Source organism: Charadrius vociferus, unplaced genomic scaffold (assembly GCF_000708025.1).
Source record: "Charadrius vociferus isolate BGI_N301 unplaced genomic scaffold, ASM70802v2 scaffold883, whole genome shotgun sequence".
Classification (NCBI taxonomy): Eukaryota; Metazoa; Chordata; class Aves; order Charadriiformes; family Charadriidae; genus Charadrius; species Charadrius vociferus.
Genome location: NW_009647740.1, coordinates 748,774 through 762,753, shown reverse-complemented (window position 1 = coordinate 762,753; position 13,980 = coordinate 748,774). Strand labels below are relative to the sequence as shown.

The 13,980-nt window shown below is 46.7% G+C and overlaps 1 protein-coding gene across 2 annotated transcripts in view; it reads left to right on the top strand.

Annotated features, from left to right (window-relative positions):
- SYN3 (synapsin III) overlaps positions 1-13,980 on the top strand; it is a 179,783-nt gene that overhangs the window by 151,364 nt on the left and 14,439 nt on the right. For both annotated transcript variants that reach the window (XM_009881983.1, XM_009881982.1), the window contains 3 exons: positions 4,376-4,518; positions 10,318-10,392; positions 13,765-13,867. In XM_009881983.1, the coding sequence (XP_009880285.1) occupies positions 4,376-4,518; positions 10,318-10,392; positions 13,765-13,867 (321 nt within the window). The remainder of the gene's footprint in view (positions 1-4,375; positions 4,519-10,317; positions 10,393-13,764; positions 13,868-13,980) is intronic.

Sequence of the window (13,980 nt, the reverse complement as noted above, 5' to 3'; positions counted from 1 at the left end):
TCACAAGCCTACCAAGACTCAGTTAAAGACCATGTTGCCAAGCCTGGCCCTGACTCAGCCTTGGACACTTACCTTCCAGCTGAACCTGCCTCTAACTCCAGTTTGGACACAGAAACTGCTTCTGCGAGCCATCTCCAAAGTGGTGTGGGTTTAACCTGTGAGGCAGATTTAACTCTGGATGACGCTCAGAGAGGCAAGGCTAGGGCAGCCCTACAGACCACTATAATTATGCCACTTTGGCTGACCGATTATTCCTGTGGCCATGTAACTAACGAAAGCTGTAGGGGACTGTGAGGCAATACCTTGCAGTGCTTAGGCTAAAGGTGAGAGAGGAGTGCTGTAGCCCTGGGACCCTGGAGCCCAGGAACATCTGGGCTATAGAAGAGGCAGCAGATGTGGGAACTATGAGACAGAGGAAGCAGAAATTTCTGCCCAGGTCCCTCACTGCAGCAACCTGTGCTCACACAGATCTCAGGGGCAGCTCAGACTGCCCGGGAAATATCTACGGTGGGTTTTTCACAATGCCAGGACCCACTCTCCAAAATCCTGTCTTGCAGGAAGGCCTCGAAAGAAGGTCCACAGCAGGGATGAGGCAGAAGTGTTTGTTCCTAGTCTGTCCCTCGGACCGCTCTCCAGCCCAGGGCAGCAAGATCAGTGCCTCTGGGGCGGGCTGAGGATGGGAACGGGCACCAACTGCAGGTCATGTGTTATCCTACGAGATGCCACCACTGGGCAAAAGGACGGTCACATCTGTGTGAGCATGTCCAGGGGTCCAGCCAGACTCCCCTCTCTACTGCAGCAACAGGGAGTGTGCTAGGGCATGGCTGGTGCCTGAGTTACAAAAGAGCCAGAAGTGAAGCAGCGACTCTCCCAGGGAGCTTTCTTACTCAGAAAAGGCATTTGTCAACACACTGGCCCAAAATCTTCACAACAGGTCACTAAAATGCTACGGCAAACAGCAGCTGATGGCTCCAGAATGAGTCTATTGCTGCTCAAACAGCCAGCACAGCTAAGCAAACAGGCTGCCAGGGCAGGGGCTGTGTTTGCACTCGCTGTTTGCACTCCTCTGTGCAGCTAATGGGATATTGCATTTATCCCAAGCAGGGTGCAAAAAAGAGAGAGAGAGAGAAACGGCTTCCTGTTGATCTCTTTCCAACTTCTTTTCTCAGTTTCATGCATTGGCCAACCTGCCATTTTAGAAGACAGATTTATCCCTTATTAGGTAAAATGGTAATTGTTTGCTCTAGAATTATTTTAATAGTCCCTTCTTAAATAATGCCCTCTGGCGTCACACTACGTCCACCCTGGCTTTGGTTATCTCTAGGGTTTTTTCTTCTGTTAGGAGAATGGATATTTTATTGACATGTAAAAGGGTTACAAGGCAGGAGGAAATGAATTATACAAAATTTAAAAGTAGAAAGCTAATAAAATGGTGGACTTGATAGATAAGGCAGGAAAACAAATCTAATTTGACTGTAACTTGAGTGCTTCCTGTTTATGAAGTAATAACCATGCGCTGGACTAAACCAGCGTTAACGCAGGACATGGCTGTTATTTTGTCAAATTTGGCCCGCTCTAACAATTAACAAATGGTGGCTCAGATTTCAGCATTGGTGTGGTGATTATTTTGAAGCCTGGTGGGAAAAAAGGCCGTGATCTCCTAAAAGGGGACTTCTGTGAGGTGCTTTCTCTGAAAAGTCCATGGAAAGGGCTCTGGCACGAGCCAGGGAAGGTGGCAGAGCTGTTTCCAGAAGACTGTGCAGTAGTGCAGCACTGTGGGAGTCATCTTCTTTGTGTCCTTGGTGAGTCCCCCCACTCTTTAACTATTTACCCAGCCCAAAATCCTCAGGCTCATTGGAGAAAACACCTCCTGCTTTCCTTCTCTCCCCATAGGGAGAGGGTCATGGAGAGGAGGAAAAAATGGACCCTTCCTTTCCATAGCATACTGAAGTTTTGAGGAAAAATCCCATTTAACGAGATGAGCATACAGCTCCTTTCTAGCAATAACAATACAGTCTAATTCCAATCTGGAGAGGGAAGCAGCATCCCTTCCTCTGCCTCTAGGACAAATGTTCCTGGGCTGGGAATGCAAACATTTCGGCTGGGGCCCAAAGACATCTGTTGCACAAGCGCAGCACTTTGTTTCAGATCCCACAAATGTCCTTGTTCCAAGTAGGTCATTATATAATGGCTTTTGTCTTTTCCCATTGCCAAAAGGGTCGGGGACAATATGTCGTAACACCATGCGTCGCCTGCTCGTGTAGTCCCTCCTGTGATCATCTCATCTGGGTGGGACATTCTCGCTTGATGGCATTCAGCCCAGCACAGCTCTTACCTGCACAACAAAAATACCTGGCCCTGAGACAGCCTGCATCGTTCCCCCTGGTATTTTGTGAGAATGTGATGCCCAGACTGGGGGCTCCCCCAACGTGATGTGCTCCCCTCTCCCACTCCCCCGCCTCCGGGGCTTTCCTCCCGCCTCACTCTGCCCTGCCCGGAGCAGCCAGCACCGCACACAGCCCTGCTCAGACGTAGAGGGGAACAACACAGCCCAGAGAAGGGCTGCTCCTCCTGGATGACATGCAATGGTTGCCTTTACATTTCCCCTCTGTGAGTGTTATTTCCTTTTTTTTTTTCCTACCTTCCCACCCCACAGATGACTGTCATCTCTGTCTGCTCCTTTCCTCAGTGGACCCTGAATAGTGAGAGCACAGCCCTCACCACAGCAGAAGGGAGGAGAACGAGGGGTATTTGGCATTCTCCAAAAGCAGAAGCAAAGACCAGTGTTTTTTTCGTCTTGTTCAGGCATCTAGAAATGGTCACAGGTCAAACTAGTTGCACTTTTCACCTTCCCCACAACCTGTCCAGTTCTCAAGAGCTTTTCTGCACCAGGATGTGGCTGCATCTTTGACTTATTTTATGGCTGGTGCTTATGCCAAACCATCTAAACGAAGTAAAACAGGTTAGCAATAAGCTTGTCCTCTGTTCTCTAGTGAAGATGGCTCCTGCCCTCTCATGGTTGAAGGCAGATATGTAAAACCACTTGTTTGTTCTTTGCGAAGAAACATCAAATACCTTTGCACGCGTTTCCTTCAGCTGGCTCCACAGAGTCTGGCATGACCGTCCTTCAACACATGCACTGACGCAACTGGGAAACTCTTCTGGGGCAGAGACTGACCGGTTGTCACGAGCGAGTAGACACTTAGCAAAGCAGGGTTGCAGTTCCCAGCTGCGGTCTCGAAGTGTTACCAAACTACAAAGCGCAAGTAATACAAAAAGAAAGTCACTCACTTGCTCACCCTTTTCACACAGTGTTGGTCTTTTTTCCCCCACCAATTAACCCACCCTTCCTGCATGCGTCCGGCTCTAAGGAACAAGACTTGCACGAGTTTCTCTGATGCACCAACCAAGTTTTTGGCTTGCTAAGCCAAAACTTGCTAAGCCAAGACTAAAGGCCGGGGTTGATAGTATGAATGAGGTGAAGCTGTCCACTCTGTTCTCATTACCTGCTTGTTCAGTTTTCCTCTCCCAAATGAATAAGTTTTTGTAGAGATTTGATGATAACATTAGAGCTTTTACTGTTTTGGTCCTTCTTCCTTTTTTATTTCTTTTTTTTGGATGAGATACAGAGCATTTCTCATAACTGAATACAAATCTGTGACAAGCCAGCTTCTCAGACAACCTCCCGCTCATAGGCCACTGCCCTCTCATTTCCAAGTGCGACTCAAGTCTAACACCCAACCAGCTGTCCCGCACATGTGCCTATGGCATTACACTGACACAAATCTCCCCCAGAGTCACAGGCTCCCCCAGAGACATGCTTTTCCTTCACAGTTTGCTTCCAGCTGGGAGACCTGCACTGCTCCTCAAAGAAAGTCTGGAGGGGGGTAATGTGAAATGCCAGGGAACTGAAGCCTAGAGGTGGCAGAAAACCGGCTCTCTTGTTGATTTCCTGGCATTGGTTTCTATTTCCCGACCACCCAAAATACTCCGTTTTCATCCATCCCAACCTGGGAAATAGCAGCTCCAATGTTTGAATGAAGTAATGCCCCTTAAGAGATCAAATGTTTTTCTGACGCATCATAAAAGCAATGAGCATTGGCAAGAGCCATCTGGGCAAAGGTCTAACCGCCTCCCTGGTGCCAGTTTTACCAGGGCTTGTGATGAGGAAGGAGAAAGAGGTTGATTTGCTCTGGGTTGGGTTGGTCTGGGGAAATCCTGTCTTTAAATCACACAGTCCCTGCTCTGTCCCCATCTCCGTCTGTGTGGGTTTTAACTGACATTGTGCTATCTGGGTGTGGAGATGATTTCTGCTCACAGAATATTCCTGTTCTTTTTGCTCTTGTCACTTTTTCACTGCATTTTGGCAATCAAGGTCAAAGTTGAGAACCAGCACGACTTCCGGGACATGGCCAGCATAGTAGCCATGGCAAAAACCTATGCCACCACGGAGCCATTCATTGACTCCAAGTACGACATCCGAATCCAGAAAATCGGCAGCAACTACAAGGCTTACATGTGAGTGCATGGCGATGCCAGAGTGAGACGGGGGGCCGGGGGGAAGGGAGGAGGGGGAGCGACAGTGCTGTGGATGTGATTCAGTCGGCGTCTGCTCTGGGCAGGAGTAGGAAGCTGACTTAATTTCCTTGAAGAATAGTCCTGCTGTTCTCCTCCCACCTCTGAACCCAGATCCCTCATGCACCGATCATCTTCTCTATTACTCACCGTCAGCTCATTGTGTCTGGAAGGTAAATGTCTCTCTACCTGTTTCTGAGATTCACTTAGTTCCCGCTATAACAACTGTGCTCTGCCATCACCTATCACTTCTCTCTCCTCTTGTCAAAGGGCTCTTCTTTCCCAGCAAAATCCTCCAGCTCCCAGTACCCTCTAGTGGGAACTGAGCCCACCCCCTTCCCACCTGGAGGAAACAATAAAAAAGACTGAGCCAGCTGCAACTCATGGAGTCCTACAGTGTCCAACCCATAGCAACACCCCATCCTCTCCCCAGCTGGAGATCATGGCACCGCAACCACACGAGGACATGAGAAGCACACCACACTGGCTACAAACGGCCTCAGCCTGGCCAGCACGCCAGGTTTCTGTGGACATTTTGCGTGTGTGCTCCTTGAAGTGTACAAAGGTGGGAAAGGAGAAGGAGAGACATTTCTGTGGGTGCCTCAAAGTTCCTTCCTGCCCTGTGGGGTAGTGAGGGAGGTGGCATGAAGGCAACGCTCAACATTGGTATATTTAAAAATATTAAAAAGTGCACAGCCAAACTTCAGTAGTTGTCAGGCTCAATTAAAGATGTAACCACATGAGTCAGTAAGACACCTGTTTCTTCTTACTGCAAACAAGTGGATGAGCAAAGCCGAATAGCATAGCTTCTCCAGAAGCTCCTTATCCGGCCACAAAATTCTGGACAAGTAGGCAGCTCCAGCAGTACATTCTTCAGGTCACCAGACAGATAAATTTCATATGTTACCTAACACCTACAGCACTGTGAGGTTTGGGTCCCTGTTTACAACCCCCCAGGCCATAGTTCTGATGAAACACAGTTAAATGAGATAATCAAATGTACATGACCACATATCTTTCAGCTATAGATGCCTAACATTCCCAGTTGGGTTCCTAGCACAGAGGTATTCAAGTAAACTAGATGACTGAGTCACATTCTTCATGTGAAGGACTTGTGGGACACTGGGCTACTTCATGTGAACTCAATGAGAGAAAATTTGTTTTGAATCTGATCAGGTCAACAATAGCGCAGTTGCCTAATATTACATTAACAACTCAGGGAGTCTGGCTCAAATTGGCCAAAGGAAGGAAGGTTTAAAATATCAATTAAAATTCCCTATTCCTGCCAACCTACCCAGCCTTGGCTCCAGAGCCTGCTCCCAGCCTGCCTCTAAGTGAAACAAAGGCCCAGTTAGCCTGACCATATCCTCTCCCTGTTTATTATTCACACTCACCACACGCTCATCCCGACAGGGATCAGAAATAATACCAGATGATTGAGGAAAGAAAGCAGTCCTGCTAAGAGCTAATCCCAATGGGGAATATAGCTGCACAAACAATTGTTTGCTAAATGAATAATGTTTTCACATGAAAACAGCCATGAACGGGAAGCACCTTAATGAGAAATGAAGCTTATTAGCAAAGAAAGCAACAGCAAAATTCACCCAGCAACTTGCTAACCCAGAAGTTTGACTTATATTGAGAGAGCCATTTATGGACGTGAGCTTGAGAGAGCGGTATAGTCAGTCCCATTGGGGGCTGTTCCTTCTGTCCCAGCATCAGAGAGAATAGAAGGTTATTTCTATGATATAAATAAGTCCCTACTATGTCCAAGGACAGAGGTAAAAGCACCGAAAATATCAGAGCTCTCACTGGTTTCTCAAATAGAAGACTCAAAATCATTAGTCATGCAAGCAAATCTCAGCCTTAAAGGCAATTACAGCATCTGCAGTAGCGTCATACTAAGTGAATCGCTTTCATCTGTGAGCCATGGAATCTACCCAGTATTTTTATACCTTCACCCACACATATAGACTTTAAAAGCCCCCTTCCTTCTGAGAAAAGACTGTGTACCAAAATTCTTCAGAATATGTTTACTTTGCACCAAGTGTCTGCCAGAGGGAGGATGCTGCAGGGTGACTCATGCATTCCTCCCCGCCCCAGATGTTCAATGCACTTCCTTCCAGCCCATGACCCAAGGCTTGAGTTCAGTTTCCCATTGACTTCAGTGCAGTGACTCCAGATTTACACTACTAACAAACACCTACTTAGCCCGTGCCTTGGGCCAGTCTCAAAACAACAGATAAGCAGCATGTGATACATGCCTAAAATTCCACCAAATGCATTTGATGGTCATTGTAATACTAGTGAAGAGAAAACATGAATCCTGGTCACGTGGCAGGGGAAATTGGGGCAGAAATTATGCTTCTACCCTTACCCCAACGGGGGGCAAACAGAGGGATCATTTCTAGTTAAAACTTGTGAAATGCTGTTCTCTTTGAATGAAGCCAGCAGCTGCTGACTTTCAGGGGTGGGATACTCCTTGCCCCCAGCTCTTAATAAGAGGGTAATATCCTTTCCTTTCTAGTTTCATGAGTGTGACTTCTGATCTTGTCACCTCAAATGCAGTTCAATGTGCTCTACCGGGGATACAACATCAACTTGTCTAAACTAGAGCTACTTTTAGACTGAAATGGCCCAGCTTGGAAATGGTGAGTATAGGACACCAACAGGCCACGCTCTGCTAGTCAATTCACTTATCCTAAGCAATGCTGGAGGTGTTTTGGTCACAGATCTGCTTGATCAGCTGATCCCTAAAAGCCTGGGGTCCTTTCCTTTAAGATACTGATAGTAGACCCTGGCTGGACACCAGGTGCCCACCAAAGCCGCTCTATCACTCCCCCTCCTCAGCTGGACCGGGGAGACAAAATATGATGAAAGGCTGGTGGGTTGAGATAAGGGCAGGGGGGTCACTCAGCCATTACTGTCATGGGGAAAACAGACCCAACTTGGAGAAAATTAATTTATTACCAATCAAATCAGAGTAGGATAATGAGGAATAAACCCAAATTTTAAAACACCTTTGCCCACCGCTGCCTTCTTTCCAGGCTCAACTTCACTCCCAATTTCTCTGCCTCCTCCCCCCAGCAGTGCAGGGGGATAGGGAATGGGGGTTGTGGCCAGTTCATGACACATTGTTCTGCTGCTCCTTCCTCCTCAGGGGGAGGACTCCTCACACTCTTCCCCTGCTCCAGCATGGGGTCCCTCCCACAGGAGACAGTCCTCCACAAACTTCTCCAACCCGACTCCTTCCCACCAGCTGCAGTTCTGCACAAACTGCTCCAGCATGGGTCCCTTCCACAGGGGGCAGTCCTTCAGGAGTAGACTGCTCCAGCATGCGTCTCCCACGGGGTGACAAGTCCTGCCAGCAAACCTGCTCCCGTGTGGGCTCCTCTCTCCATGGGGTCACCAGTCCTGCCAGGGGCCTGCCGCACTGTGGGCTTCCCACGGGGTCACCACCTCCTTCGAGCATCCACCTGCTCCAGCTTGGGGTCCTCCACAGGCTGCAGGTGGATATCTTCTCACAGAAGCCACCACTGTAGCCTCCCCCAACTACCAAAACCTTGCCATGCAAACCCAATATACCAACAGCCCATGATCTTCTAGTCTATCCACTTATCCTAAGCAATGTTGAAGGTGTCTTGGTCACAAATCTGCTTGATCAACAGATCTCTAAAAGTCTTTCCTTTTAAGATACTGACTGTACACTGGCCCCCTGATGTTTAGGATGATTGGAAGCTCTTTGACTTTCAGTCTGTGAGAGAAATGGGGTTTGAGAGACGGCATCCTTAGGGAAATATTTTTGTCTTGAGTCTCCTTTTCCCCTTCAGGTTGAATACTAAAAGGGAAAGAAACAAAGAAGAATTCGGTGGCACACTTGACACCTGAACTGTTTAGACATGTTTGGAAGGGAGTTATCTTGACAGAGGCTGTGGTGTAGGAATTTGGTGACTGGTCCAGAGGGATTCAAATGAAGCTTTTTCATTCAAAAACAGGAAAGTTCCCTAACAGGAAAGTTAGGGATACACCTGAGAGAAATATTTTATATCTTATGCCCAATATTGGCTGGAGATGGGTAGGCATAAACAAGTCAAACCAATCAGCCCAACGGCTAGAGCAGGGTTCTTATTTTGGGAGCTTTCCCACATCAAATTTCCTTGTAAAACTGTATAGCTGTGGTTTGGTTTTCTTAAGGACAACACAGCTGCTTACATTTGGTATGCCAGGTACATTTTCTAAACACTGATATCCAATCATCTTGTCACTAATCAGACTCCGTGAGTTCTCATCAGGACTAATGGGATTCTGGATGCCATCTGCCACTGCAGGGCAATTTTCTGAACCTAAATGTTAGTAAAGAGTGGTTCTTCCCATTGCAAAACTGAAAAATGTAATCCTAAGAATCCCATGTCAAAAGAAAAAGAGAGTCTGAGGCTTGAACAGGGATGACCTTATAAGCCACCAAAGGGCGCATAACAGCCAAAGCTTGAGGAAGAATCCATTCTTTTGCTTAGAAAGTAGGGGAGGAAGATGGATGTTGGGTGAAGGGAACAAGGGACAAGGAAACACAGTTATTCAACACAGTAATCATGCTCTTCCCCCCCCCTCTTTAAATAGGTTACAAAGACCATTTAAATTTCACAGCAACTATACACACCACTTTAGAAGAGAAATGGAAAAAGGACTCCAGGTTGTCCCTCACCAGAGTAAAAGGGAACCTTAGGCAGTCAACTATAATGATGCAGGTTTGTAGTCTAGCGGGACATCAGGACACCACTGCTTTACGTAGTTTTCAAATTCAGAGTATCTTTTCCACATAATGTTGAAAAAGTGAGAGAACTGGCAGTGACAGTTCCCACAACCTCATGATGAAGTGCTAGATCACACCTCATACTCTCCTCATAAATCTCTACCCAAATCTTCCTCAGCATGGAGATGCTCCCTGGATGTATCCTGTCAGCTTGTTGACTTGTCCTTGCTTGTACACTATGTATACTCTACATAGTTGTACACTGTGCCAGGCAGATGCCCAGTGTTGTCACAGCAGGCTGTCCAAAGTCTGCCTTGTGCCTAAGGTCAAGAAAAGAAAAATTTTCATCCCTTGATGGAGGATGGTGAAGCCCAGGATTTGCCAGCAACAGTACCTTTTTTGGAAATGGACCATCAGTTGCAGCTAATGAGAATCCAACAATTTTGCAATTATAAATTCTTCAAGTCTGGACGCAGTGAGCCACATACAGGTCAATGAAAAGTCATTGAAAGGAGGATATAATCTATGACACCAGTACAATTGAAATCAAAGTTAGGGAGACCCAGAATGTCAGAGCTGATATTTGTGAAGCTGCTCAGGCAGATGTTTGCCTGGAGAGTTGCTCTTCCTTGGACAGAGGATGCTACCCATTGCAGAACACAAGGGTGATTATCCCAGATCTTCTAAGGACATTTCAGCTCTCCTGGGCTTGATGTATAAAGAAAGAAAGCACTCACAGAGCTTGATGTGTGCTCAAGATTCCTTGGAGGTTTCCCTGTCTAACTCCTCATTCAGTTTTTTCATGAGTCTGAACAACATATCCTGTACAGAGTGTTGTTGAGGCAGGATTTGGCAAGGGTTCTGCGAGCAAGAACCTCACCTCATCCCCTCCTGTACAAGCACCGAGTCAAGAATGAGGACTACAGTATGAGGGAGGATGGGGCAGAAGCGTATTTTCATGTTCGGGTTACATTTTTGGTTTGTTTTCGTAGGAGGACATCCATCTCTGGAAACTGGAAGGCAAACACAGGTTCTGCAATGCTAGAACAGATTGCAATGACTGAGAGGTAAGGAAGAGGGTTTCAAGACAGTATTAGCTATTCTTGGGTTAGAAGGGAGGAATTGTACTTCAGACTTTGGTTAATTGAGAGAACTGGTAAGTGAAGTCTCCTGGGAGGCTGGATAAAAAAGTTTAAAAGACCGAGTGTTTCCTTAAAAAAATACTAAGGGCACAAAGGCAAACTGTCCTATTTTGGAGAACAGACTGGAAGTACAGCTAGAGACCAACATTGCTAAATCATTAGATCTTTAGTGAATGTAGCCACAGGAAACAAGACCAGCATGCTAAGGTCAAGCACACGAGCACAAACATGCAGGGATAAAATCAGAAAGGTCACAGCACAAAACAAGAAGTAACAAGAAGTTATTCTAAGTACATTACTAATGAAAGGCAGACACAGAAAAGTGTTTTTCTTCTGCTCAACAGAGGGAAAAATCTGTCAGCTGAAGTGTTGAAAGAGCTTTTCTGCATTAGTCTTCCAAAAAGTGGACTCTGTTTTAGCTAAGCTCTTGTCACTGCTGAACAGAGCAGAAGGAATTGCCTTATGCATCTTAGAGACTAAAATTTGCAGATGATATTTCCATATATTCAAATAACCGCAATATTTGCTAATATTGCAACTGCGTGACGTTGTTGACTCATGGTAAACTTATGCTTTGCTGGAACTCCCAAACCCTATTCTGCAGAACTGCTATCAAGTCACTTGTTCTCCATCCTGTTTAAGTAGATTATTCATAGATTTATAGAATCCACAGATTATGTGTAGGCACTCATCCCTAGTGAATCTAAGATTTTTTTCCGATTATACCTCCAATTTGTCAGGATCATGATTAATTCTGACTCTGTCCAGGTTTGGGCACCACATTTGAAGACAAATAGCAAGGAGCAGGAAAATGCCCAAAGGACAATAAAGGGAACACTCAGAGAAAATATAATCAACCCATGAGAAAAGCATGCAACAATTGTTTATGTAGTTTTCCACCTTTTTCAGTTAGCAGACCACTGGTATTTTTCCAGTAGAGGTGTAAACTCGTGCATAATGAATCTACGCCTGCAGTGCAGAGGTTCACTTTCCTTCATTAGCTGTCACAGAGCTGGAACAAGTTGTCCACAAGCTGAACACCACTTCATCCTAAAGACGAAAAAACTTAAAGGGCTCAACTCTTCAAATATGCAAAAGGCTGCTAATAGGGCATTACTCTTTATATTACGAGTACAAGACTGTAAGAAATAAGGGGCTTAAATTATAGTAGAAAAGGTTCGTTTGAGCATTTCGTGTATTTTCTAACAGTATGGATAGAATAGCACAGAAATGGATTGCCTGGAGGACACGGGAAATCCCTTACTCTTTCAGACCAGGTTAAAGAAACGTCTCCTCTTTTGGGGTACAAGAGTTGCGAGGGGATCATCTAAGGTCCCTTCTGCACCTTTAGTTCTGTGAAACAGGGAAGCCAAGCCAAGCCCCAAATCAGATGCTGAAGGTGACTCTGCAAGACCCTAATAGAACTGTGGGAACTGGACGTTATTATGCATCCTGGTTGCTTATAGCACAGCTGAAGCTAGGGAGACGAAGGGTAGACATTCTCTCATTGCAGTGTTGTAGGACTAACACCCAGATTCCTGCCAGCGTGCTGCGCTGCATTTTGAAGGTTCATTTTATAGATACAGTACCACAGTTCACCACTCTAGCCTTATCCTGACATAAATGCAACAAATCCCGTTGAAATTTGTGAGTTGCAACAAGGCCGGAGTATTCTGAAATGCTTTGCTGAGCAGAAGCAACCTGAAGTACCTACTGTATGAAACATGAGCCCAAAGGATTGACATGTTCAGGTAACACTAGGCAAAATGGCAGTAAATCCTCTGCAAATGCTACCCCTGATGCATATACATCCCAACCCAGCAGCCCTAATGCATCCCAGTGCTCACCCAGGGCCAGCAACATTGAAGACATGTAGCTAGCGGGGGTGCTGGCCTGGGTAACCATTCCCTGAGCCTGGGGGCTGAACCTAGACACCTGGACATGTCCCTCAGGAACAGAGATCGTTCCCATGATGGTGCTCCTGGGTGGGGGACCACAGCAGTGCATGAGTGGGGCTGGCAGTGCCTCCTGCCTGGCTCACAGGGTCCATAGTTCTCCTGCTCCTTATGCTACTGACTCCTCCTCAGGTGCTGTCTTCCTCAGGGGGACTGGGGTGAACATGCTTGGTCTCCTCATTAGGGATAAGAAAGCACCAGTAGTCATATAAGCCATATTCTTGCTTCTTCCCACAGACATTGTGTTCGCACAAGTTGATCATTATATTGTCAAGCTATGGGGACTCTGGCTGGCTTCAAGGACATAAATTTGTTCTTTGGCCAGAACAGTTCTTTTCCCAGTCCCTGCAGGGTCTGCAAAATGTCAGTGTTTTCATGAGACTGTGGCCTTCCTTCCCCTCCCTGCATCTTGTCTTAGTCCTGCTTACAGATCTGCTGTTCTGAGGTTATTATTTTTATTGAAATGGTCGGGACTGCAGCGCAGCTGCACAGGAAATAAAACCAGGCCGCCTCATTCCCTCCTCATTTCCACAGTGGGGGGATGCTGTCCCCCATAATACACCTCTTGTCATTCTCGCTCCTGCTCTGACACCAGGACAGCTAAGGGGGCACGCACCAGGCCTGGCCCCTGTTTATACCAGCTCACATTCCCATTCTGGGATGACGGGAGAAAAGCACTGCAGCCTGCAGCTCTCCCTCTGTACAAAGCAGTGCCTGGTCCGTGAGATGGGACCGCCTGGCTCGGAGCAACACCCGAGGGGTGGAAGGGAGGCAGGAGACTGTAAAAGGATGAAATTGAAAGCGTAAGCTGTAAAAACCAGGAGCTGCTGGGTTATAGATCAGGGAGGGGATGGCTACTCCTCGCTAAATTCTGCACTCACTCTCCAATCCGATTCCAGCCCCAATGTGCAGGACGTCTTATCAGGAGAAAGCTGCCTGCATAATGGAGGGCTTTCAGTCAAAGCCAATACAAACGCAAAGGGGCCAACACTACTGGGAGATTAAATGAGCTAAATATTTATAGCTTGGCTAAAGACAACCAACTAGAGATCTGATGTAAACACCAAGGAGGGAAAGAAACGTTTTAAGGTGGCTTTGAGGGCAGGGTTGAAACAATCTGAAATGAAGGGAAGCTTTAGGCAAGATTCTTTTTTTTTTGCTCCATCTCCTGTGCAAGAGAGGCAGGCAATAACCCAGCAAAGCGTATGAAGTATGCCTTCATATGACTTCAGAAGCGCTCCTGAACCTCTTTGTGCTCATAAGGGCAGTGGGACGGGCGGCTGTATTTGGTGGACTACCCAACGACAGCTAATCCTAGGCCATGCTTCTCTGGTTTCTGCAGGTACAGACTCTGGGCAGACGCCTGCGCAGAAATGTTTGGAGGTCTTGACATCTGTGCTGTCAAAGCTGTCCACAGCAAAGATGGGAAAGACTATATCATCGAGGTGAGAGCACGGGAAACCTGAATGCAAGTCTCCTTTGGGAAGTGTACCTGCAAACATACTCCCTCAGAGTTCACAAGCACCAATCTGCTCACTTTACCCCTGTGTGCACGGTC